At 42.7% G+C, this 27,579-nt stretch overlaps 1 protein-coding gene and 1 non-coding gene across 2 annotated transcripts; both read right to left on the minus strand.

Annotated features, from left to right (window-relative positions):
• Positions 1–1,715: 1,715 nt before the first annotated feature.
• Positions 1,716–1,787, minus strand: Trnaa-agc (transfer RNA alanine (anticodon AGC)). The gene has a single exon. It is a non-coding gene; the product is annotated as a tRNA-Ala (tRNA).
• Positions 1,788–7,463: 5,676 nt separating this feature from the next.
• Positions 7,464–10,858, minus strand: LOC124988380 (class I histocompatibility antigen, Gogo-B*0101 alpha chain-like). Its single transcript, XM_047557837.1, has 8 exons — positions 10,714–10,858; positions 10,163–10,432; positions 9,667–9,942; positions 8,806–9,081; positions 8,562–8,678; positions 8,147–8,179; positions 7,963–8,010; positions 7,464–7,793 (listed from the first exon to the last, which is right to left on the minus strand). Exons 1-7 carry the CDS (start codon positions 10,784–10,786, stop codon positions 7,967–7,969), a joined length of 1,089 nt encoding a protein of 362 aa, XP_047413793.1. The 5' UTR covers positions 10,787–10,858; the 3' UTR covers positions 7,464–7,793; positions 7,963–7,966.
• Between the last annotated feature and the right edge of the window lie 16,721 nt (positions 10,859–27,579).

Genomic DNA, 27,579 nt, shown 5'->3' on the forward strand with positions numbered 1-27,579 from the left:
CTATTATTGTTTGTGTTCTTGATAAAAGCCATTCTAATTGGAGTGAGATGAAATCTTAGAGTTGTTTTAATTTGCATTTCTCTACTAGAGATTTTGAACACTTTTTCATATATTTATTAATTGTCTGTGTGTCTTCTTCCGTAAAATGTCTGTCCGGTTCCTTGGCCCATTTATTGATTGGGTTCTTTGTTCTTTTGGTGTAAAGTTTTGTAAGTTTTTTATAAATTTCAGAGATAAGTGCTCTATCTGAAGTGCGTGTGGAAAAGATTTTCCCCCACTCTGTAGGCTCTGTCTTCACATTCTTGATTGTGATGAATCCTCTGAAAGAGAAATTAGGAAAACCACTCCATTCACAGTAGCCTCAAAAATAATAAAATACTTGGGAATTAATCTAACGAAAGAGGTGAAAGACCTCTACAATGAAAACTACAGAACATTAAAGAAAGAAATTGAAGAAAACCTTAGAAGATGGAAAGATCTCCCATGTTCTTGGATAAGCAGAATTAACATTGTCAAAATGGCCATTCTACCAAAGGCACTATACAGATTCAATGCAATTCCAATTAAAATCCCAATGACCTTCCTCATAGAAATACAGAAAGCAATCATGGACTTCATTTGGGAGAACAAGAAACCTCAAATAGCCAAAACAATCCTGAATAAAAAAAAGTGAAACAGGAGGTATCACAATACCAGACATTAAACTATACTACAGAACAATAGTAACAAAAACAGCATGGTATTGGCACCAAAATAGACAGGCAGACCAATGGTACAGAACAGAAGACACAGAGACAATACCACATAAATACAGTCACCTCATACTACACAAAGGAGCCAAAAACATACATTGGAGAAAAGATAGCCTGTTCAACAAATGGTGCTGGCAAAACTGGAAATCCATATGCAGTAGAATGAAATTAAACCTCTACCTCTCACCCTGCACAAAACTCAACTCAAAATGGATCAAAGACATAGGAATTAGACCAGAGATGTTGCACCTAATAGAAGACAAAGTAGGCCCGAAACTTCATCATGTTGACTTAGGATCAGACTTCCTCAATAAGACTCCCAAAGCACAAGAAATCAAAGCAAGAATCAATAAATGGGATGGACTCAAACTAAAAAGTTTTTCCCAATTATCTCTTAAACACCCAAACTCCAAACACAGTTACATTGCAACTAGAACTTCAACAGAAGAATTTTCCTATGGGTGGGGGTGAGGTTGTACAAGCACTCTGTCCTCCCCCAGACCCTTGTTGCATGCAGAACATTCATCTACCCAATACCCTCCCAGTCTTAAACCAATCCAGCATCATTTCTAATGTGTTTTGTCCATAGTCTCCTCTACGTGTTATTTAAATTAGATATGGCTCAGACAGACACATGGTGCAATTCTTCTTGAAGTAAATGTCTCTCAGCTGTGATCCTGTGAAACCAGACACCAGGAGGGCTCAGCTGGACAGCCCTGACCCCAGGCTCCAGGCAGCAACATCCTGGCCTACTTAAACCAGGGGTGCCCCACTCTGAGTCCTAGTGAGGCAGGCTTGTCCTCAGGTCTGTGCACTCTGATGGAGTGGTGGCCTGTGGTGGGAGTGGCAGCCCTGATTTTCTACTGTAATGGAAATTCCCTCAGTTAATGTTCTAAAAATTTTTTCACTACATTTTTATTACTGTTTACTCTAGAATTTTCTTTTTTTTTTTTTTTTTTTTTTTGATGGTGCTGGGGATTGAACCCAGGGCCTTGTGCATGCTAGGTAAACGCTCTACCAACTGAGCTATATCCCTAGCCCAAAGAGTTTTGTTTCTGTTTTTTGTTTTTGTTTTTGTTTTTGTTTTTTTTCCCCCTGAGGGGCAGGGGATTCGAACTGTGGCCTTCAGGCATGCTAGGCGAGCACTCTCCAAAATGAGCTATTTCATTAGCTCCTAGAAGTTTATAAGAAACTACTTCAGATTTATATTAACTTAATTTCACCAAGATATGGAAATTCTTTATAGTTGTATTTCCTGGTTTGTGTGTGTTTTGTGTGTTGTTATCTATAAGTACATATCAGAATATGTCATAAACCCAACAATAAATTGTAAGTGTTGCTTTGTGTAATTTTGAAAAGGTTTTCTTTCTTTGTTTTCAAGCTCACTGGTTTCTATTCTCCAGTGCAGGGTCTACCATTAATCTCACTTCACATCTCGGACACTTTCATCATTCCAAATATTATTGTGATCTTTTATGTACCCTCACTGATCTATTTATCTATTTTTTTGATACTAGGGATCAAATTCAGGGTTGTGTGTGTGCTAGGTAAACACTATACACCTAGATCTTCTTATTTTATTTTGAGACAGGGTCTTGCTAAGTTTCCCAGGCTGCACTTGAACTTGCAATCCTCCTGTCTCAACCTCCTGAGTAGCTAAAATTACAAGCTTGGATTACCATGACTGATGTTTTTAGTCTACCTTTTGCCTCTTATGTAACCTTCTGAGCATGAGGAATTCATTTACAATAACTGTCTTAATGTTAAGTTCCCTGGATTGTTTTTCTCTGCTCTTTGTGTATAGCATTTTCTTGTTTTCATTGAATACTTGATAATTTTTTGTTTGATGCCACATGTTATTCATTAATAATGTCACAGAGCCTTCTGCATACTGTCTCCAATATCCAGCAAACTATTAGCTTCCCAGCTTTCTGTTTCCAGTGGGAACACACTTTCTCTCACTCTGTGTATCCCTAGGTACATTGTTCCCTCTGGTGCTTTTGGACTATCTTTTCCTGTCCTTGCGTGGTGTTCTTACATGTGTGTGCTGATGAACTGAGGGCGTGAGAGGTGCCCTCCAGACCTGCAGTGCTGTTATTTTCAGCAGCCTTCTCTATCTGCCTTCATCTTGCATACTCTGCTGTTGTGGCCTCTCCAAATACATATCTCTGTGCCCTCAACTCCCTGAGGCTTCCGGGCTGTGTAGGGCTCCTCCTCCCTGCACTGGGTGCTGGGAACTGCATCCAGGAAGGAAGATGGACAACTGCAGGCCTCACCTCTTTCATTCCTTTTCTCTTGGTGATTGCAGTCTCTGTCATACTTGCCCAATGTCTGAATGTCTTTCTGTCTTTTCATGTTTTTATGAATTTCTAATGTTTCTGACTCCATTATGGCTCAGAGCAGAAGTCAGTGAACTATTATGATTTTTCCTCTCTCATAACTAAATAAGGGGTCTTTGAAAAACAGCTAGGTTGTGATTAGTTTTGTACTTCCACAGGCATTTTGAAGGTTGTCATGTATTTCTTTGTAGATAACACTGGTGAGGATATATAACATTTTCTTTCTTAACACTTATGAGCCTCTTTCTACTATCATTTCGTTTCTACTGATTTTCAACCCTGTTGTCATTTTCCACTTGTACTTACACATATGTGCTCCTAGCTTTTCATTTCCTTTTGAAATAAACTGTGTAAAATATCTCACACATTGGATAACTATGGATTCCTATAGAAATGGTTATTCCCTCCTTCAAATTTTGAGTCAGTACCAACCCAGGACATTTATAAAACAAAATAAAGGATGATAGCTTGGCCCAAAGTGGTGAAGACAACTCAGGTAACAAACCTCTAGGAGTACAGGGTGCTGATTAGAAATTTCTCAAAAACAGTTGTGTTTCTTGATTTTTTGTTTGTTTGTTTTTCTTATTTTCTTCACCATAAGTATCTAAGACCAATTTGGCATGGGGGAAAAAAAGATTTTTCACTTCTTGTTCAGAGGATAAAAATATTTTGTTTTCCAGATTTAACAGAAAGCCAGGATGTCTTTCATGATACTTCCTATCATCACCTGTGTGCTTGTTATGATTGAACGCTCAGTGTTCCCCAAGACCATGTGCTAGAGGCTTGGTCCCTGGGTGGTGCTACGGGGAAGTGGTGAAATATTTGAGAGTTGTGACCTAGTAGAAAGTCCTTAGGACATTGAGGGCTGTGCCCTTGAAGGACATTGCTGGACACCACTCCCTTCTTCTCCTTTGCTCCTGGTGAGGAGGTGAGTGGTTTTGGTCTGCCCAGTGCTCCCAACACAATGTGCTGCCTCTCTACAGGTGTGAAGTGGCAGGACTTCATGGACTTCACCCTCCAAAGCCATGAGCCATCATAAACCTTTCCTCTTTATAAGTGAATTATCTCAGGTATTTGGTTATTCTGATAAGAATCTAACACAGTAATATACCTTGAGTCTAAAAAAGTCAAAGCTAATATTTTTTCAGTTTGGGGAAATGCCTTGGAATAAGAGTAATATTTCTCCATGAATTTTTGCCCACATTTATAGTTTGAACTAAAGAATTGTTACTGTACTTCTCTACTTTTGGATGCTTCTTCCATTTTATGTCTTCCTTCCAGCTGATTTTAAGGGAAGAGACAACCTTAAACTCATGTTAGTAAAAATGGAATCACCGTGACCTGATTTTTTCCTGCTGTTAATCTGACACCGGGCAGAGGCTGGAACACTGGTCCATCTAGAGCAAGGCTACTCAAATGATGCTAAGTGCACTAGCACTGGAGTGTGAAATGTTTGTTTCCAACCCTTAAGAAGACACATACAGGAAGTGAGAGTGAGCAAGGACACCTCTGCCACACCTTGCCCCAGACTAACACCAGTCAAGCATCAAACCCTTGGGTCGTCTGAGAGCAGTTTGATCATTAGCTTTTAGTATAGCAGTTTGAACAACTCAGCTCAGCATCTCCCCTGAGGGCCTGCAAAGTCCTGTCCTCACACATGCCCCTGACAATCTTCCCTTCTTCTTTGGTGCATCACTTGTCTTTCTGATTACAGTGTCACAAATTTTTGGTCCTCTATTCCTTCCTCTTTCTCATACTCCAGGTGAAGCGACCAATCTCTCCACCAAAGGAGAGACTAGTTCCCTGCAGTTTCCCTGCTGCCTTGCTAGTCTTTCCATCTCAAGTCTGTTCTTAGCTCAGCAGTTAGTGTGATGCTTTCAAAAGATGCGCCATGTCTGCTTTGCTCAAAACTGCCTCGCTCCATGCAAGATTCCTCTGCCAACCTCCAGAACTTGTGACTGACCGTGCCTCTGAGCTCCTCTCTGATTCTGCTCAGGACATCCCAGATCCTGCCTCTCCCCAGAACACACACACAGGATCCTGCCCTGGTGCATTGCAGGGCAGCTTCTTCCTAAGTAGAAATACCTTCCTCATGGAACCACCATTTGACCCAGCTATCCCACTCCTTGGCCTATACCCAAAGGACTTAAAATCAGTATACTACAGTGATGCAGCCACATCAGTGTTCATAGCGGCTCAATGCACAATAATTAGATTGTGGAACCAACCTAGATGTCCTTCAATTAATGAATGGATAAAAAGACTGTGGTATATATACACATGTGAGAGAGTCATATGAGGAGTAGTTCTAAGATGGCGGCTGGCAAAGAGCCAAGAGGTGGTGCAGGTGTGGCCTTAGTAGGGTGGGCTTATACGTAATCTCTACTCTGATTGGTCAGGTTTCCTTCCCTACTCTTGGACAACTCAGGCTCCCTATTCTTTCTTATACAGTGCCTGTGCTCGTGCTCTGATCACAAGTGGGGTATTCTAGGATGATTGGCTGTTGGATGGTAGATAGGACCCTCTTTCCTGGTGAAGGAGAGGAAGTAACTTCGGAAAATAAAGATACTGCTCATTCCCAGTCTGCCTCCGATTTTCAGTCTCGGGGTTGTTGCCGCGGGCAGCAACATACACAATGGAATATTACACAGCCATAAAGAAGAATAAAATTATGACATTTGCAGGTAAATGGATGCAGTTGGAGAATATCATGCTAAGTGAGATAAGCCAATCCCAAAAAAACAAAGACCAAATGATCTGTCTGAAAAACAGATATTGATACATAATAGGGGATAGGAAGGAGGCAAGAATGGAAGAAGGATGGATTGTATAGAGGAAAAAGAGGGGTGGGGCGGGGGTGGGGGAAGGAAAAATAACGGAATGAGATGAACATCATTACCCTATGTATACATATGATCACACAAATGGTGTGACTCTATTTCGTGTACAACCAAACAATAGTTGTACCCCATTTGTGTATAATGAATCAAAATAAATAAAAAAAATTTTAAAACATCTTCCTCCAAACATCCTGACAAATTCCTTCATGACCTTCAAATCCATCCTTAAAGGTCACCTTGCTAATAAGTTCTATGCTGACCACCCTAGTAAACTGCTATCTTCCCTGTCCCAACACACCCACTCTGACACCTGCCCTCCAATACTTACCACCTAATGTGAGCACTACCCTTATTTACCAGCTTACAGTGCGTCTTCTCTCTTTCCTACAGAACACAGGCTCCACCAGGGTGGCACTCTTGGTTTGTTTTCAGTTCCCTGATGTATCCTAGGTGCAAACTGTGTGTCACTTATTCAGTACTCAAGAAATGAGAGTGGAGAGAATGTCAGCGTCAGCCCCTCCCTCTTCTAGAGACACTCACTTTATTAAAGGAGCCTCAGACCAAATGCTGCTGTGGCACCTGCAGCACAGGGCTCCTCACACTGAGGTCAGAGCCATCTGGGCTTTTCCCACAAGTGTGGCCCTCCCTCCCTACACACCAGCCCCCTGTGCTCCCCAGCACCAAGCACATTTCGATCTTCAGAAAAGATGGTCCTTGACTGAGAGGTCATATTTTCCAACTAAACAGAAACCTCTCTTAGACTCTGTTTTCTCTATCCAAGAATCTGTAATGGAGCAAGTTCTAGGATTATTGTTGCTAAGGACAGTGAAGTTGTGGAACAGAGAATAGGGAACACCAAGAGGATTTAATCTAAGATGAGAATCATGAGATCCTTCCTCTCTGCTAATCCCATAATCTGATTCACTTAAAAATATTGCAGGAATAATAGAAAATACAATCCAGGAAACTGCCCTTGGTTTTGTGGGACTATGACAGGAAAAAGGACTCCTGCTGCTGTCAAAGTTGAGAGACACCCAGAGGAGGATGAGAAGAGAACTCTTACTTAATAACCAGAAAAGAGATAATTCTCTATAGAAACTGAGAAACAAAAAGAGATGGGAGCAGGTTAGACTCAGGTCTCAGCTGTGCTGACCCACTGGCATGCTGGCCTCCTGGCCCATGGTGCTGGGACAGGACCAGTCCTGGTGATGCTTGAGTTGCTGTCGTCACAGGTCCTGGTGGGATGATGTTCAACTGAAGGGACAAGGACTAAGGAGCAGGGAAGAGATTGTAGCTGAGGAGTGACCACATCAAGGCGCAGGATGCACTGAGCACAGACTGGGTGCCACCTTGTCCACCCTCAGCTCTTTTCATCCTTCTCCAGTCCCCACCCGCAGCAGACGCAGCACAGCAAACACACAGATTCTGGAAGGTTTCAGGTTTATTTTCTCCCAGAAATTTTAGAAATTCTCTTGTCATTTAATTAACCGTCAACCACACTTCAGGCCACAAATTTGAAATACAAAACAATATCCAGATTCTGTTTTTTAATAGGTAAGAAAGAAGCTACAGCCCAGGGCAACATAAATCTAAATCAGGACTGAAGACATCCAGCCTCACATCTGCTACTGAGGAAAGCTGATTGAGGAAGGGAACAGACAGTGTGGGGAGGGGTCTTGGTGATCAGGGATGTACTCCTCTCTCTAGTTCCTCTCATGATGATGACAGGAACACAGGCACATAGACACAGTTAGATGCCAGCTGCACAGAGAAGTCGGGATCTCTTGAAGTCACAGTGGGGAGCAGGAAGAGAACTGAATCATTTCTGTGGTGCTCAGCCCCACAGAAGGCTGCTGTCTCAACTGTAAAAGAAAGTGTTATGAACAAATTCGGATCACTCATTGTAATGGAGACACCATGAACAACCCATTGAACACTCGAAATGTCAAAAATCCCTGTGAGAGTTCCTGTAACCCAGGAGTCTCCCCGTACCCCAACCCCTCTCCCTCTTCAGGCCCTCCAGGGTCTCACCTTTTTAAGCAGTCAGAGACACATCAGAGCCCTGGGCACTGTCGTTACCTGAGGAGAACAAACAGAACCCGGTCAGAGTCCACAGGAGATGTGGGCAATGGAGAATCATGGGATGGATCAGCTCCCCATGGCTCCCCACCACACTATCCCCTGGGCTTCAGGGATCACTGTTCTTCATACTTACAGGCAGCTGGTGCATAGATCCCTTTTTTTACACCTGTGGGAAGAAAGCATCCTGTGAGGGAACAGGTTGGGTCTTAGAGCTACCTCCTAGTGCTGGACACTGGGGAAGTCTCCACAACTGTGCTGCAGATGTAGGGAACGATCAGGGGACGAGAAGAAGTAGATTGGTAGGAACGGAGAAATTGTTCTCCTGGTTGTTTGTCCTCAGCAGGGAAATTCCCCTCTGGCCTCTAAATGATGGGAATTAGGTCCCCATAACCACAAAAATCAAGAGGTTATATTTGTCCTTTAATGTCTATGTGATTTACAAAGAGTAAACAGTGTAGATGTCACTTCCCATTAACTAGGCAGGCTCACTTCTACCAGGACCTGAAACCACCACTGGGACAAAAATTCAGAGCCTGCACTTTACCTACCTCTGTTTTTCTTCTTCTTCCACAAGACAAAAGCGAACACAGCTACAGTGACAAGGATTCCAGCAAAGATTCCAGCAACAATTCCCACAATGGTGATGGTGGACCAAGTGGGTGGCTCTGGGAGAGGAAGAGAAGTGAGGTGAGGAGCCCTGATCCCCAGCTCTCAGTCCATACCCTGCTGAGGGTCTCCAGAAAGCCTCCTGCTCTCCTGACAACAGGCTCTGTGCCCTCAGCCCCTCCTTACCCCATCTCAGGGCCAGGGGCTCAGGCAGCCCCTCATGATGCACATGGCACGTGTATCTCTGTTCCTCTCCAGCAGGCACCACCACAGCTGCCCATTTCTGGAAGTTTCCATCCCCTGCAGGCCTGGTCTCCACAAGTTCCATGTCCTGGGTCAGGTCCTCCCCATCTCGTTGCCATATCAGGGTGATCTCCTTAGGGTAGAAGCCCAGGGCCCAGCACCTCAGAGTGATGTGTCCTTCAGGGCTAGTGTGGTGAGTCACCTGTGTCTTTGGGGGGTCTGAGAGAACACGGAAATTCAGACATTTTGGCATTACCTCTCATGAGTCACTGAAGTAGCCATCACATGACCATTCTGAGAATGGAGAACGTGATTGGGGTGGGGGAGGAAGCACAAAACCTAGACACAAGCTGGGACCGAGGCTTCCGGCATCATCTATTCATTGGAAAGTTCTAGAATTAGATGGGGACAACCTCGTGGAAGTGGCTTAGGTCCCTAAGAGGGACTTCAGATTCCCTTTGGGTAGAGGCTGAGACATGTGGAAAAGCTGGAGTCCGACCTCCAGAGACACTAGGCTGGAGTGGACCTGACAGTTTGTCCTTGACGCCAAGACTGCCGCCAGGGAACTGTGGACAGTTTTTATTCTTTCCCACCAGCCAGGGAGAGAGAGACTGCATCCCTCACTTGTCCTGAGAGAAAGCGGCCTTCAGTTCCTCTAGGACAGCACCTGGGAATCCAGGCCCACCACCTCCCTCTGGAGAGGAGCAGGGCGGAGTCCAGCGTGGGTGCCACTCTCCTCCCCTCACTGTGGGAAGCTGACAGAAAGATCTACAGGAGACCAGAGGGTGTCGCAGCGGCTCATACCCGCGCGCTGCAGCGTCTCCTTCCCGTTCTCCAGGTATCTGGCGAGCCACTCCACACAGGTCCCCTCCAGGTAGGCCCTGTGACCCTCCGCGACACCGGCCGCCTCTAACTTCCGCTGCGAGATCTGAGCCGCCGAGACCGCCGCGGTCCAGGAGCGCAGGTCCTCGTTCAGGGCGATGTAATCCGCGCCATCGTAGGCGAACTGCGTGTACCCGCGGAGGAGGCGTCCGTCTGGCCCCACATCGCAGCCATACATCGTCTGGATGGTGTGAGAGCCTGTCCCCGCCCGCGGTCAGCCGCGTCCCCGCCCCGCCCCGCCCGCCCCCGGTTTGTCCCTAAACTGAAAACGAAACCGGTCACAGTCCCCGCGGGCACTTTCTGGGTCGAGGGTCCCCGCGGGCCCCTCAGCCTCGGGTGAAGCTCGGCCGGGATCCCTGACGACCGTCCCTGAGGGACACGGGGGGTCGCGACCTCCGACAGGCCGGGGGTCACTCACCGCCCTCGCTCTGGTTGTAGTAGCGGAGCAGGGTGTCCAGGTTCACTCGGTGAGTCTGCGCGTGGCCCTTGACATTCTGCGTGTTCCGTTCCCAATACTCGGACCCCACCTTCTCCATCCAGGGCGCCCGCGGCTCCATCCTGGGCGTCGCGGCGTCGCTGTCGAAGCGCACGAACTGCGTGTCGTCCACGTAGCCCACGGAGATGAAGCGGGGCTCCCCGCGGCCGGGCCGGGACACGGCGGTGTCGAAATACCACATGGAGTGGGAGCCTGGGGGCGGCAGCCGCTGAGACCCGCGACCTCCTCCGACCCCGACCCAGGTCCCAGGGCGAGGACGCCAGGAGGAGAGGAGGGGGCTCAGGACGCTGAGGGGCGGCGGGACGCGGGCGGGCAGGACTCGGGGGCGGAGTGGAGGGTCAGCACCGGCCGCGCCACGCTGGGAGGGTCCGTCCCGGGGGCGGCGGGACGCGGCTTCCCGGGTCCTGAGGCTCAGGGGACGGTCCCCTCGCTCCTCCCGCGCAGAGGCCGCGTCCCTCCCACCCCGCACTCACCCGCCCTGGTCTGGGTCAGCGCCAGGGCCCCCGAGAGCAGCAGCAGCAGCGTTCGCGGCGCCATCACCCCCATCCTGCAGCTCTGGAGAGTCTGCGTCCCGGCCGCTGGGCGGGGACTTTAAACCCGAACCGCGGCGACGCTGATTGGCTTCTCTGGGAGCAGGACGCGCAATGGGAGTGAGACCTGGGGCCGCGTCAGCAGCGTCCAGGCAGAAGGACCGGACCCAGGTTGGGAGAAGGAGAAGTGAAACCGCAGGAGATCGGGAATCCCCAGCGCTCTGTGTCCACACCCCGGACACCGCTCCCGACCCTGAGCGCCACGCCCAGGCTGGGACTTTGCCCTGAACCCTCCTGTGTACTGATCCTTCTTTGTCTCACTTCCCTTGATTCCTGCCTCACGGTGCAAATCAGCAGTTCTCAAACGTTTTTGTTGAAGGATCTTTTTTTTGTAATTAAGTTTTTATTTGTTGTGATTAGTTAACATGACAGTAGAATGCACACTCATACTTCATATATAATGGAGTATAATTTCTCATTCTTCTGGTCATCCATGATATAGAATCCCACCAGTCGTATGGGTACCTATGTACATAAGGTAATAATGTGTGATTCATTCTACTCTCCTTCCCTTCCTCACCACCTCAACCTAATCTACAGTAACTCTATTCTTCCCTAACCTCTCCCCCCATTGTGAATTAGCATCGCAAATCAGAGAGAACATTTGACTTTTGGTTTTGGGGGATTGGCTTATTTCACTTAGCATTTTATCCTTCAGCTCCATCCGTTTACCCGCAAGTGCCCCAACTTCATTCTTTTTTAAGGCTGAGTAATATTCCATCCTATAGCTTCATTCTTTTTTAAGGCTGAGTAATATTCCATCCCATACATATACCACATTTTAAAAATCCATTTGTCTGTTGAAGGGCATCTAGTTTGCTTCAGGATCTTTATAGTCTCTAAGAAAGTAGTGTGCACTCCAAAGGTAATCATGTTTATGTGGATTATGTCTATCAATATTTGCCATATTAAAAATTAATTCCATTTTAAAGATATTTTATTCCTTCTGAGTATTAATAACTAATTACATGTTGACAGAAACAGTAGTTTCAAAGAGAAATAACTTTTCCAAAATCAAAAGATTTAATTGGAAGACTGGATCATTTTACTTTTTACAATTTTGAAAGTCCTTTTCATTTGTCATTGGAGAATGCAAGCTATTCATATCTTCTGCATTTAACGTGTGACTTTGGTTAGAACCAAGAAATGCAACCTCAGGGAAAGATCTAATAAGAATGTTTTTATAGCACTTTCAACAGCTGTGGCTATTCATCTTTGATACTACACTAAGTTGACAGAGTGTTAGCTTCTTAAAAAGGTTCTTTGCCATGTGGACTCTGAAAAATTATCATTGAATAGTTCATATTCTGTCGCATTAAGCCTGTGGGTGTGTATTGCATATTGAATGGATCTTGTGCTAATGCATGATATTTTTGTAAAGTCATGCACTATTTGTCCAAGTTATAGAGACCTTCTAGAGTTAACTATTTAAATGTGAATAATCAATAGGTCATATGTTGATGTTTTCACAGATTTCACCAGAAAGTGTTGTAGGTACTTGGGAGTCTATCAGGTTGATAGTGGTGGATGCAGGCTCTCCCAGAATCTTATACTCTCTCAAGAGCATATATTTTATCATTGAAAATATTGTTGTCTATGGATTATCTCAAAGGGACAGACTCAGTTCGTTTTTTAGAATGCTGTCCAAATATTGAAATCTAAAGAATAGTTTCTCTGTCCTTCATTTTTGAAGCAGGAATGGTGTTCCAAAAAATGGGACTGATACAACTCACCACATGGCTTTTGTTGACACAGACACCCTACCTTCCAATGTAACAGCAGTGCTTATGTGTACTTCCCATTCTATCAATAAGTGTTTTTATAATGTGGATTATGAAACGGCAATTTAATAAAGGTAATGACTTTTAACACTTCAACCCAGAACATGTTTAAGTGAACTTACATGTTTTCCTTTCTGCAGTTAAAAGGTGCTCAAGGATATAATGATTACTATTGCTGTTTGGTAACATAGTTTCCACTTTGCCAAGTTTTAATTTAGTGTAAATAATGTTTTAAGGGGGTTTTTCAAGATGGCGGCCTAGAGGGCGGCTGCATTTCATGTTGCTCCAGAACTCAGGATTCAAAAGAGGAGATATTGAGAGACTTGGGACCAACTCAAAGCTGCCGGGTGTGTCTCTCCCGTTGGGGAGGCGTCTCGGATGGGGCGGTAGCCCCGGAACGAGGGAACTTTGTGAAGTAGAGTTGCCCGACGAGACGCACCTCCCCCCACTGGAGCGGTAAACACGGACAACTGGGAACTTTGCAGAGGAAGCTGCTCAGCACAGCACTTGGTTTCAGAGCAACCCACTGGGCGTCCGCAGCTGCCCAGAGGAGGGGCCGCATAGGCAGGTGATTAGGTGCAGAGCAGGGTCCCAGGACCTAGGTGGCTTCTCGGTGGAAGAGCTGCAGAGACAAGCTGAGGGGCGGAGCGAAGGTTCCAGGTCTGTGGGCAGATTCTCTGAGGAGAGGCAGCCTAAGGAGACTCGTCTGCGAAGGGTGAGGCTCCCAGGCCCAGGAGGTAGGTCCTGGCCCCTGGGAACACTGCAGAGGAAGGCAGCCCAGCCAAGGCGGCAAGATACCCCTCCCCCCACTGGAGCAGTGAACACAGACAACTGGGAGCTTTGTATTGGAGGCTGCTCAGCACAATGCTTGGTTTCGGAGCAACCCACCGGGGCTCCAGCGGCTGCCCAGAGGAAGAGCTGGGTGGTGAGCTGTTTGGACTCAGAGCAACCCGCTGAACAACGAGGTGGGGGACTGCCCTGAGGAGGTGGAGGTGCACAGTGAGTTGCTTGGTCTCCAAGCGACCACACAGAACACCAGGTGGCTACCTGGAGGAAGAGGTGAGCGGCGGGTCACTGGGGCTCGGAGCATCTGTATGAGGCTCCAGGTGGCTGCTCAGAGGAGGGGTCGCATAGCCAGGCGATTAGGTGCAAAGCACGGTCCGGGGACCTAGGCAGCTTCTCGGTGGAAGAACTGCACAGAGACAAGTTGAGGGCGGAGCGAAGTATCCAGGACTGCGGGCAGCTTCTCTGAGGAGGGGCAGCTTAAGGAGACTCGTCTGCGAAAGGCAAGGCTCCCAGGCCCAGGAGGTAGGTCCGGGCACTTGGGAACGTTGCCTAGGAAGGCTGCCATGCCCAGGCGGTAGTTGTGGATTGAGGGGAACCTCCAGGAGGGGAACTGACCAGCGAGACCTCCCCACCGGGTGAGTCTTCCCCGCTGGGTGAGGTTTTCCCACAAGGATGGTAAAACCAGACACACAGGCCCAAACAGGCCTTGCCTCAGCCTGCAGCCTAGTTCCCCTTTGGATGACCATTGGTCAACAAGTGGAGGCACCTCTGCCCACTAGCAGGGAATATACCCCACCTGAGGGTCACCACCCCTAGAGAGGCAGCTTCTTTGTGGAGCACCCATTATCAACTTCCTCCAAGACTTCAGGCTACTGAAGGCTAAGAGGGGATATACTAGAAATCTTCAGGGACATTATAAGTCAATAGAGGAAATCTGCAATATCTCAGCAGTCCACTGATACCTGAACAATATGAGAAAACAAGGGAAGAAAATGCCCCAAACAAATCCAGATGTTACATCAATAAAATCCAACGACAGCATGGCAGAAGAAATGTCAGAAAGGGAGTTCAGAATGTACATAATTAAGATGATCAGGGAAGCAAACGATGAGATTAAAGAGCAAATGCAGGCATTGAATGATCGCACCAATCGACAACTAAAAGAGCAAATACAGGAAGCAAAAGATCATTTCAATAAAGAGAGATATTGAAAAAAAAAACAAACAGAAATCCTTGAAATGAAGGAAACAATAAACCAAATTAAGAACTCCATAGAAAGCACAACCAATAGGATAGAACACCTGGAAGACAGAACCTCAGATTATGAAGAAAAAATATTTAACCTTGAAAACAAAGTTGACCAAACAGAGAAGATGGTAAGAAATCATGAACAGAATCTCCAAGAACTGTGGGATATCATGAAAAGGCCAAATTTAAGAATTGTTGGGATAGAGGAAGGCTTAGAGAAACAAACCAAAGGAATCAACAATCTATTCGATGAAATAATATCAGAAAATTTCCCAAATCTGAAGAATGAAATGGAAAATCAAGTTCAAGAGGCTTATAGGACTCCAAATACACAAAATTACAACAGACCCACACCAAGGCACATTATAATGAAAATACCTAACATACAAAATAAAGACAGAATTTTAAAGGCTGTGAGAGAAAAGAACCAAATTACATTCAGGGGGAAACCAATACAGATATCAGTAGATTTTTCAATCCAGACCTTAAAAGCTAGAAGGGCCTGGAACAACATTTTTCAAGCTCTGAAAGAAAATGGATGCCAACCAAGAATCTTATACCCAGCAAAACTTACCTTCAGATTTGATGATGAAATAAAATCCTTCCATGATAAACAAAAGCTAAAAGAATTTACAAAAAGAAAGCCAGCATTATAGAACATTCTCAGCAAAATATTCCATGAGGAAGAGATGAAAAACAACGATGCAAATCAGCAAAGGGAGGAGTATCCTAAAGGAATTCTCAAATAAAGAGGAACCAAGTCATGTCAACAATAAATAAATAAATAAATAAATAAATAAATAAATAAATAAAATGAATCAAACGACCGAGAATACAAATCATATCTCAATAATAACCCTGAATATTAATGGCCTGAATTCATCAATCAAAAGACATAGACTGGCAGATTGGATTAAAAAGAAAGATCCAACAATATGTTGCCTACAAGAGACTCATCTCATAGAAAGAGATACCCATAGTCTAAAGGTGAAAGGATGGGAGAAAACATACCATGCACATGGACTCAGCAAAAAAGCTGGGGTATCCATCCACATTTCACATAATGTGGACTTCAAGCCAAAGTTAGTCAGAAGGGATAAAGAACGACATTTCATACTGCTTAAGGGAACCATAAATTAGCAAGACATAACAATCATAAACATCTATGACCTAAACAGTGGCTCATCCATGTATGTCAAACAAATCCTTCTCAATCTCAGAAACCAAATAGACCATAATACAATAATACTAGGTGATTATAACACGCCTCTCTCACCACTGGACAGATCTTCCAAACAAAAACTGAACAAAGAAACCATAGAACTCAATAACACAATCAATAATTTACACTTAATGGACATTTATAGAATATACCATCCAATGAAGAGTGAATACACTTTCTTCTCAGCAGCACATGGATCCTTCTCTAAAATAGACCATATATTATGCCACAAAGTTAATGTTAGCAAATACGAGAAGGTAGAGACACTACCTTGTATTCTATCAGATCATAATGGATTGAAATTAGAAATAAATGAAAGAGTAAAAACAGAAACCACTCCAACATCTGGAGATTAAACAATATGCTATTATATGATGAATGGATAACAGAAGATATTAGGAAGGAAATTAAAAAATTCTTAGAGGTAAATGAGAACAAAGAAACATCATATCAAAATCTCTGGGACACTATGAAAGCAGTACTTAGAGGAAAATTTATTTCATGGAGCACATTCAATAAAAGAAGTAAAACTCAACAAATAAAGGACCTAACACTACAGCTCAAAGCCCTAGAAAAAGAAGAACAGACCAACACCAAAAGTAGTAGAAGACAGGAAATAGTTAAACTCAGAGCTGAAATCAACAAAATTGAAACAAAAGACACAATACAAAAAATTGACAAAATAAATAGTTGATTCTTCAAAAAAATAAACAAAATTGATAAACCCTTGGCCACACTAACAAAGAGAAGACGAGAGAAAACCCAAATCACCAAAATTCGGAATGAACAAGGAAATATCACAACAGACATGATTGAAATACAAAACATAATAAGAAACTATTTTGAAAATCTATACTCCAAAAAAATAGAAAATTTCGAGGTATCAAGAGGTTTCTAGAGACATATGAATTGCCTAAACTAAACGAGGAGGACATACACAATTTAAATAGACCAATTTCAAGTAATGAAATAGAAGAAGTCATCAAAAGCCTACCAACAAAGAAAAGGTCAGGACCTGATGGGTTCTCAGCCGAGTTCTACAAAACCTTTAAAGAAGCGCTCATTCCAATACTTCTCAAAGTATTCCATGAAATAGAAGAGGAGGGAACCCTCCCAAACTCATTCTATAAACTAGACAGAGATACATCGAGGAAAGAAAATTTTAGACCAATATCCTTAATGAACATCGATGCAAAAATTCTCAACAAAATTTTAGCAAATCGCATACAAAAACATATTAAAAAGATAGTGCACCATGATCAAGTGGGTTTCATCCCAGGGATGCAAGGTTGTTCAACATCAGGAAATCAATAAATGTCATTCACCATATCAACAGACTTAAAGTCAAGAATCACATGATTATTTCAATAGATGCAGAAAAAGCATTCGATAAAATACAGCACTCCTTCGTGCTCAAAACACTAGAAAAAATAGGGATAGTGGGAACATTCCTTAACATTGTAAAGGTCGTCTACGCTAAGCCCATGGCTAATATCATTCTAAATGGTGAAAAACTGAAAGCATTCCCCCTAAAAACTGGAACAAGGCAGGGGTGCCCTCTTTCACCACTCCTCTTCAATATTGTCCTTGAAACTCTAGCCAGAGGAATTAGACAGACCAAAGAAATTAAAGGGATATGAATAGGAAAAGAAGAACTCAAACTATCCCTGTTCGCTGATGACATGATTATATATTTAGAGGAACCTGGAAATTCCACCAGAAAACTTTTAGAACTCATAAGAGAATTCAGTAAAGTAGCAGGTTACAAGATCAATGCTCATAAATCCAATGCATTTTTATACATAAGTGATGAATCTTCAGAAAGAGAAGTTAGGAAAACTACCCCATTCACAATAGCTTCGAAAAAAATAAAATACTTGGGAATCAATCTAACCAAAGAGGAGAAAGACCTCTACAATGAGAACTACAGAACACTAAAGAAAGAAATTAAAGAAAACCTTAGAAGATGGAAAGATCTCCCATGTTCTTGGATAGGCAGAATTAATATTGTCAAAATGGCCATACTACCAAAAGTGCTATACCGATTCAATGCAATTCCAATTAAAATCCCAATGACGTACCTTACAGAAATATAACAAGCAACCATGAAATTCATCTGGAAGAATAAGAAACCCAGAATAGCTAAAGCAATCCTTCGCAGGAAAAATGAAGCTGGCGGTATTGCAATACCAGAACTTCAACTATACTACAAAGCAATAGTAACAAAAACGGCATGGTATTGGTACCAAAATAGACAGGTAGATCAATGGTACAGAACAGAGGGCACGGACACAAACCCAAATAAATACAATTTTCTCATACTAGACAAAGGGTCCAAAAATATGCAATGGAGAAAAGATAGCTTGTTCAGCAAATGGTGCTGGGAAAATTGGAAATCCATATGGAACAGAATGAAACTAAACCCATATCTCTCACCATGCACGAAACTAAACTCAAAATGGATTAAGGACCTTAGAATCAGACCAGAGACCCTGTATCTTATAGAAGAAAAAGTAGGTCCAGAACTTCAACATGTTGACTTAGGACCAGACTTCCTCAACAGGACTCCCATAGCAAAAGAAATAAAAGCAAGAATCAATAACTGAGATAGATTCAAACTAAAAAGCTTTCTCTCAGCAAAGGAAACTATCAGCAATGTGAAGAAAGAGCCTACAGAGTGGGAGAAAATCTTTGCCAATCATACTTCAGATAGAGCACTAATCTCCAGAATCTATAAGGAACTCAAAAAACTCTACACCAAGAATACAAATAACCCAATCAACAAATGGGCTAAGGAAATGAAAAGACACTTCACAGACGAAGACCTACAAGCAATCAACAAACATATGGAAAAATGTTCAACATCTCTAGTAATAAGAGAAATGCAAATCAAATCCACCCTAAGATTCCATCTCACCCCAATTAGAATGGCGATTATCAAGAATACAAGCAACAACAGGTGTTGGCGAGGATGTGGGGAAAAAGGTACACTCATACATTGCTGGTGGGGTTGCAAATTAGTGCAGCCACTCTGGAAAGCAGTGTGGAGATTCCTTAGAATACTTGGAATGGACCCACCATTTGACCCAGCTATCCCACTCCTTGGCCTATACTCAAAGGACTTAAAATCAGCATACTACAGAGATACAGCCACATCAATGTTCATAGCTGCTCAATTCACAATAGCCAGAGTGTGGAACCAACTTAGATGCCCTTTAATTGATGAATGAATGAAGAAACTGTGGTATATATATACAATGGAATATTACTGAGCCATAAAAAATGATAAAATTATGGCATTTGCAGGCAAATGGATGAAATTGGAGAACATCATGCTAAGTGAGATAAACCAATCTCAAAAAACCAAAGGAAGAATGATCTCGCTGATAAGTGGATGATAACACATAATGGGGCATGGAACGGGTTAGTTTTAGGGTTAGTGTTAGGGTTAGGGAGGGGGGCAAAAATGGAGGAAGGAAGGACTGTATAGAGGGAAAAGAGGGGTGGGAGGGGTTGGGGGAAGGGAAAAAATAACAGAATGAATCAACCATCATTACCCTATGTACATTTATGATTACACAAATGGTATGCCTTTACTGCATGTACAAACAGAGAAACAACATGTATCCCATTTGTTGACAATAAAAAAATGTTTTAATAATATAAAAATATTTTTTGGTCATACAGATACGGTGCAATAGTCTGAATACCTGCAAGGGTTCAACAGATCACGGTTGGAGAACTGCACTTCTGAGTAAACTGTGGAGAGATTCCATCTGGTCCGAACTTCTTGGCTTGATTCAGTGCCACTACTCTCATTAACTGCTAAAACCTGTTAAAAGTCATGGTATTCGTGAACAAGTAGTGGAATTATGCACAATTATATGCAGAAAGAAAACAAAAAGAAGTTCTTATAAATGAAGAATTGGTCACAGAAATGAATAATTCCATAGATGATTTGGGCAATTAAAATAGAACCAGGAAAGAAGTAGTGTAAGTGTAAAAATAATGGTAAGGAAGACAGAAGAACTGTAAGAGCACAAGGCTATCAATACAGGGTCTCCAACAACTGAACAATATGAATTTCAGAATAATTGAGAGTAAGGAATGATTTTAAAATCTCAAGAAATATTCTCAGCATTTACAGTCACCCCCCCTCCCAAATTACATTTGAATTGCTCCAAAACAAATGAAAACAGACCCATGCCAAGATACATTGCAATGACATTTCAGAAAGTAGATAGAAAAGAAGGGAACCTTTCAAGAGGCAGGAAGAACAGCTCTGGAAGCTGGAAAATGTTGAAGCAGTATCACCTGCATTCCAAGAGAAAATATTTTCAACACAGAATTCTGTAGAAAGTTAAAGTTGGACTCAGAGCTAGGGTGTCCTAAAGACAGTTCAGATGTTTAGCTTTTCAATATTTTCTGTTCTGTGTTCCTACAGGATACGGTTAAATGAAGTGAGAAACAAAAATGATGGAGAAAACCAAGAAAAGGGGACACATGGGATGTAGGTAAGAGTGGAACCAGCACGAGACAGGAGGCCAAGTGTTCCCCCAGGAGGTGAAGGAGAGGAGGGAGTCAGCTTCACTCCAGGTGTGAAGGCACCCAGTCCAGGTCTGGCAGGACTGGGAGCTCTAGGACAGGGGTCTCCACAAAGACCAAGTTGGTGGGACCTGGATCTGCTTGATTGTACTGTGGGGACTGGCTTAGTCTGTTTGGCTGCTCTAACACCTCATGTTGAGTAAATTATGAAGAACAGGTATTTGTTTTTTCACCTAGGCCCTCCTGCTGTTTCCTCAAGTGGTAGAAGGTGTAAGGGCAAGAGAGCCAGGAAGGTCCAACGCACCCCAAGATAACAGTACTGATCTGTTTATGAGAGTGGGACCCTCATGGCTCCCCACCTCCCGTTAGTCCCCATTCCCCACACCACCACACTGAAGATCAAGTTTGTATCACGTGAACTTTGAGGCACACGTGCAAACCATAGCAGAGACCCTGCAGGAGAATTGGGGAAAGTTAAAAAATGAGTACAATGGAAACTAAACAAATGAAGGAACAACACTTTTATTAACTGTAGGAAGTTAAAAATTAGTTCAAGGAAACAGTAATGAAAGTTGCAAGTCTAGTTGTGAAGAACATTTGCAAAGTCAGTATAATGTAAACTACCTTTATCAAAATTAAAAAATGACTGTTGAGAGGAGAGGGGCATGTGAATGGAAGTTGTCCACTAAAAATGAATACGGTGCCCTATTAGCGTTCTACTTAGGGGCACAGAGGTAACAGTAAAAGCATCAGACAAAAGAAGTAAAGCAGTCTACCCCTGAAAATCAGGAAATGGGACTGAATGGAAGGTTAGGGTCATTGTCTTTTTACCAAGTCTTGTAGAAGTAACTGTGATTCCACTCGAAAAACAAGAATTCAATGAGTAAAAAGACATGAGAGAAAGGACTCAGATTCAGTCTGTAAGGTGTATCAGAGAAATGGGGCAGTAATGGAGGGACATATAGGATCAGGTGGTCAATGTTTAAGGATGGATTTTGATTTATATACTGAGGTTAGTTATGTTTGTTTTAGTGGGAGATACGGCAATATGATTAGTGCAGGAGTGAGTGAGCCACAGAGTGGAAGGTGGTGATGCAGGGGAGGGAGGGGTCAGTCCTGTTCCAAGTGCAGAGGTGGCCTCAGACAGCAACAGACCATCCACCATCACTGGTGGGAAGATAGCGAGACAACAGGTTCAGGTGTGGGGACTGTGATGGGATGTGATGCAGTTCTTACCTGAGTCCTGCTATTTTTTCCAAGTGAAAAGAGAAAGGATTTTGTCTTCTGTGAGTGAGGAGCTGGGAAGAAGTACTGGGGTGTGAGAAAGGAGGAGAAGGTGAGAAGCTGTCCCCTCAGGAGGCCAGAGGGTCAACTGACCTGGAAATGGCATTTGGAGAGGGCAGTGCTGGGGCCACTGAAGCCTGTGTTCATCATCTGAGGGAAAGAGAGGGAGAAAGAGAGACGAGCAGCATTCAGGCTGGAGGAGGAGGAGGATAAGAGACTAGAAGGAAATGTGACAGATTTTCTGCTCTGGGTGTACGGATTATTTTTCACTTGTTATTTATCCTTGGAAGCACTTTATAATTTTTCTATATCAAATATACATTAGATTCATGCATCACCTAATGGCAAGAAATTCTCATTCTATGAAGCCAGTATCACCCTGATACCAAAGAAGATAAAACAGATCAAGGAATCAAAACTATTTACCAGTGTGCCTGATGAATATAGATGTAAAAATCCTTAATAAAATATTAGCAATCTACATTCAAAAACACATTAAACTAAAATCAAAAATTAAGGTTTTTGCAGTGTTTCCATCCATTTTTCCTTCCTCTGCACCTACAATGAAAAATTAATACACTTGAAGATTTTTGTAATGATATAACTAATAGTTTTACAAATTATTTTGTAATTTTTTGGTTTAATGTCTACATTAGAAGATAGACAACTGCATTATTAAAGATATGAAATAAAAAACACAGATTAAGAAGATTTTACACCAAGTGGGTTCCATCCAGAGATTCAAGTTTGGCTCAATATATGAAAATCAATGTATCACATAAATAAATTAAAAACAAACATCACATAATCATCTCAGTATGTGCAGAAAAATCCTTCAACAAAATTCAGTGTCCATTCGTGTTAAAATAGATAGATAGATAGATAGATAGATAGATAGATAGATAGATAGATAAGATAGATAGATAAACAGACACTCTTCTTTTGGTTTTCCAGGTTACTATCCAGAAACTGGAGAAAGGGCTTTTGGAGAGATTTGAAAGTCGTCAGGATTCCCTGTAGGAGCGTCCTCTAACTCCTGTGCCCTTAAAGACAACTCAGAAGCATCTTCACCCCAATCAATGCACCCTCTCTAGATCACCCATCTCTGCCCTAGTCCTTCCACAGCTAGGTCCTCTCCAGAGTTTCCCTGGCAGCCTCAGAGGGCGGGCGCCCTCGTGTGGCCACGCGGCTGAGCACAGAAGACCTGAACTATTTCCTGTGCTCAGTTGGGAGTCTCCCTACGATTGCAAGAAATGTACAGGACTCTGCGCACTAGTTGGCGCTTTCATCCCGTGTCAGATTCGGGATTTCCAACTCTTACTTAAAAAACAAGATGAAATATGTTTTCTCCCAGTTGATCGAGAGTGGATTTGTCCCAGGGAGCATCCAGGTCTCCATACCATAAAGGCAAGTACCCATGTTGTGTATGAATCCTACAAACACAATGCATACCCTCAATTTCCTGGATAGAACCTTGTGCCATTGACTCCCTGAGACTTGTTCTTGCTGCTGCTCCCAGGATCAAGGGATGCCTTTACTAGGCCAAATTTTTCCAAACCTAGTGATAGGTGGTAATTAGTCATGAGCAATGGAATGCAAAGCAACAAGGGAGCAGGGTCACGTGGTTTTCTATAAATTGTTTTTGATTCTAATGAACAGCGGGTGTGGTGGTACACGACTGTAATTCCAGCAACTCCGGGAGGCAGTCCTAAGAAGATAGCAGGTTCAAAGTCAACTTCAGCAATTTATGGAGACCCTAAGCAACTTAGTGAGAACTTGGTTCAAAATTTAAAAAAATAAAATAAAAAAATGGGCTGGGGATATGGCTCAATGGTTAAGTGACCCTGGTTTAATCCCTGGTAACTAAAACAAAACAACTTAATAAATAACTCATAGAAAAACAACAACAACAATAACATCAAGCGTACTAACCCTGAGAATATGCAGGGGAAACAAAGGATGTCACTTAAGAAATAACTCCAGAAGGAAAGATCTGTGAGACCAGTTCCTGACAGGGTCCAGTGAGCTACACAGCTGGCAGCCAGGGAGACAAAGTTCTTAGAGGATCAAGAATGGATGCGCAAAAACCAAAGGCCAATGATTTCTCTGATAAGTGGTTGATGATACGCAACAGGGGAGCGGGGAGGTTAGGGAAGAGTGGAAGAAGGATGGATTGTGTAGACGGAAATGAGGGGCAGGGAGGGGACGGGGGAAGGAAAGATAATAGAATGAGACAAACGGCATTACCGTGTGTACATGTATGAATACGCAAATAGTATGACTCTGCTTCCTGTACAACCAGAGAAATGATAGTTGTACTCCATTTGTGTACAATGAATAAAAGAAAAAAAAAAGAATAGATGTGTCAGTAGCTGAAGGCCTGGTTGATACTGGGCTACACTTCAGCAGTGAATTCAGGAGCTTAGGCTACTGGGAGCACCCTGCACCTGGCCAGGACCCCCCTCATTACTCCAGGAGGTTGTGAGCTCAGTTAGTGGACAGAATTCTTTCCTAGTCAAGAGTTTGGTGCTGTCTGCAGTGTGGAGGATGCTGTAGGTCTTGCTGAATGAGGGCTTCCAGGTGGGAATAAAGCCATAAGTAGCCCCTGCCATACACACATGCACAAAGAGGATCCCCAGTCACATACAAGAACACTACCTACCTTTCCTGTCCTGGAGTGAACTTTAAGGAGATCTGGTCCTTGGGTTTATTGACTCCTTAACAAGTGTTTTTCTGTTACATGTGGCACTTGGAATACATCAAACCAAAGCCAGGCAAAATCCATTGTCCTCAGGGACCTTACGTTCAGATGGGGGATTTAATAAATAATGAGGTGACTGCAGTAAGGGATAGGAGTGTCAGAAAGTGGAGTGATTTAGACAAAAGGAACCAAGTAAAGACAAAGGATATGTTATAATTTTTAATTATTTTGATTATTATCCTTAGAGGGGGATTTACCAAGAGGTGACATTTGGTCACTGCCCAAACATTCTGGACTGTACCAGGGAACAACAGATTGCAGCAGGAATGGAGTGGGCAGATTTCAGGAAGGACTTCCCATCTGTGATTCTGGGCTGAAGATTAGTGGTTGCAGGATGGCTTCTCCTTTGTGCCTCATGAAGGCTTCCTGAAGTCTTGATGTTTGTGGAGACTGAAGTTCTGATATTTGGAGGAAGGTTGGGAGTGGAGGGAGCAAGCTGAGGTGGGGTCCCACTCCACGACCATCTCTGTGCTCTTCTTGTGTCTGCAGGGTTTGAGGTGTAAGTGAATCTGCCATGTTCAGAAAATGCCAGAGTCCTTGAAGCTGGAGGGAAGTCACCACCTGGCAGGACCTAAAATAGAGGTCTTTCTGGCCTCAGATTCTCCAAACAGAAATAATGAGAAAGGGTAACAATGAGAACAACACACAACATCTTGTCAACACTCTTTTTATTGGTTTCATGCAATATTATATTTTGAAGGTACTAAGTTTCATTAGGTACTAATTTCATGCATTACTTTTTATTTTTAAAACATGAGCCAGGAAACTTAAGATTGCATCTATGGCTCACATTTTGTTGTTCAAATTATACTTTCATTGGCTAGCACTATTTTAGAAGCTTAACAATTTTATCTTTCATGTTCAGGTCTGTGATTCATTTCCAAGTGTTTTTGTACATGGTGTTTGTTCTTCTCTGTGTCTCATTGTTCACCTCCATTTGTTGAAAAGATGATCCTCTCCCATTTGATACCTTGAGTTCCTTTCCATCAGCTTGGATATGCAGTTCTAGTTGTGCATCTTTATTCTATCCTAGCCATGGCTCTAGGCCATCCCAATAAAGTTTTTCTTTCTGGAAAAAAATAAGACCACTAGCCCTCTCACATTTTACTACAAATGATAAGGAGGACCTAAATGTTTGCAAAGTTCGTAAGTGAATTCAACTGGGCCTGATGCTTTCTGTTTTGGATCAAATATTGATTCATTTTTTTAGAAATACCATTCTATTCAAATTGTCTACTTCTTGTGAAGTTCTGCCAGGTCATGTTTTACAGTCATTACTATGGCGAATTGTATTTTGAATGAACTGGAATTTTTTTATACCTTTATTTCTTATTTATTTTTTTACGTGGTGCTGAGGATTGAACCCAGTGCCTCACATGTGCTAGGGAAGTGGTCTACCAGTGAGCTACAACCCCAGCCCTGAACGGACTCTTTTTTGCTAGATCATGTAGTAGTAAATTAAGGACTGGGGGTGTGTTGTGGGGTGCAACTTAAGAACAGACCGATACCACTGAGAAGTCCAAATTTGAGAGTCTTTATTAGCCGACCAGCTGACTGTCTCACACAATGCCCAAAATGCAACCATAGGGTTGCAGGGGTTTTTATACCATAATTCAGTACATCAATCATAAGCATCTTTTGCTATGATTCGAAACTACAAACTAACATGAGATCTAAAATCATAAGCAGAAGGGAAAGTGGGTCAAAATGACCTTAGATGGACACAAGTTAAAGGATGGTTACTAACATTTAGACAATCACTGTTGACATGGTACATTGTCTAAGAAAAATAGGAGTCAAAAACAAAACAATTTTACATTATATAAGAATTGCCATTTTGTGTTGCCAAACATGCTATGCTAAGCAAATGTTGATGGGTTCCCTCGGGAGAAGCATTTCATACATTACGTGGAGTCTTAGGGTAAAATGGAGTCTGTTTAGTCATTGTCCCTATAGCCTGGCCTATAACATTTCCATGGAGTCAAATATGTCCACCCATCACAGGGTGCAGCTCAGTGGTAGAGCACATATTTAGAATGTGTAAGGAGGCTCTGTGTTCAATCTCCTGAACCACCCCCCAAATAATTTTTACTTTTACTTATTTTTCTTTTAATGCTCTTCCTTTCTTCATATACATCTGGCTTTCTGATCTATACAAATTCCCTATTCTCTAAAGAACTTTTTTAAACCTTTCTTATAGGAGCTCTACTGGCAACAATTCCCTCAATTTTTATTTATCAGCAAAAGTGTGTTTTTTCCTTGAATTTTTGGGGACAATTTCAGAGCACAGAAGTCTAGGTGGTATTTTTCTTTCAATGCATAAATATTTTATTTCACTATTTTCTTACCTACATGTTTTCTGACAAGAAGTCATACATAAGTCTGTTTGCTCCTCTTATATGTACTGGCTTCTTTCAGTAGGTTTCCTTTATCTTTGATTTTCCACAGTTTGAATATAATTTACATAGCAATAGATTTTTCCCTGTATTTATCCTGCTAGGTGTTCTATGAGCTTTCTGGTTTAGTGTTTGACATTAATTTGGGGTCATTCTCAGAAACTATTGCTTCAAATATTGCTTCCACCTAAAGGGATAGATCAAAAAAAATTTAAAAAGTGAAAAGTCCTTGTGAAAGCCATTAGTTTTTTTTTTTTTTTTCAATCTATTCCTTTAGGTGGCAGAAGGTTGCTAAAAGGTAGAGTATTCCCTTTTCCTATGTGGAAGGTTATAACAGATTGGAGTTCAGTATTTTCTTTCCCTCAGATTGGCTTTTGGTAAATAATTTTTCTTTTCCTGAGGGCAGACCTTATTAAGAACAGAATGCTCTAGTATATTTTAAAATGGTACTCTCCTCCTTATGCTAAGGAAGCTGGAGATTTTTCTCCTTATCATTACTGTGAGAATCTGGAGGTAAAACTTGCAAAACTGTGAGCTCCTCCACCACAACCCTGCTATGATTGCATTCCCTTGAAATTTTTTATGTCTTACATTTGTGTGTATTTAGTCTCCTGCAGTTTGTTAGTGGCAGCTCAGCCTGGTCCTTTCATAGTTTCTGTCCTGATTAAGTTGTTTCTTTGTCTGCCTATCTGTTTTATCCAACTCAGGGGATAGTAGTTTCTCCTG

Source organism: Sciurus carolinensis, chromosome 7 (assembly GCF_902686445.1).
Source record: "Sciurus carolinensis chromosome 7, mSciCar1.2, whole genome shotgun sequence".
NCBI classification, from domain to species: Eukaryota; Metazoa; Chordata; class Mammalia; order Rodentia; family Sciuridae; genus Sciurus; species Sciurus carolinensis.

Coding starts and splice junctions, on each gene's coding strand:
- LOC124988380 (XM_047557837.1), bottom strand. CDS start 10,786: ATGGGGGTGATGGCGCCGCGAACGCTGCTGCTGCTGCTCTCGGGGGCC. Junction 8,679..8,805: donor GCCCCTGGCCCTGAGATGGG/GTAAGGAGGGGC, acceptor TTCCTCTCCCAG/AGCCACCCACTTGGTCCACC. Junction 8,180..8,561: donor GAAGAAGAAGAAAAACAGAG/GTAGGTAAAGTG, acceptor TTCTTCCCACAG/GTGTAAAAAAAGGGATCTAT.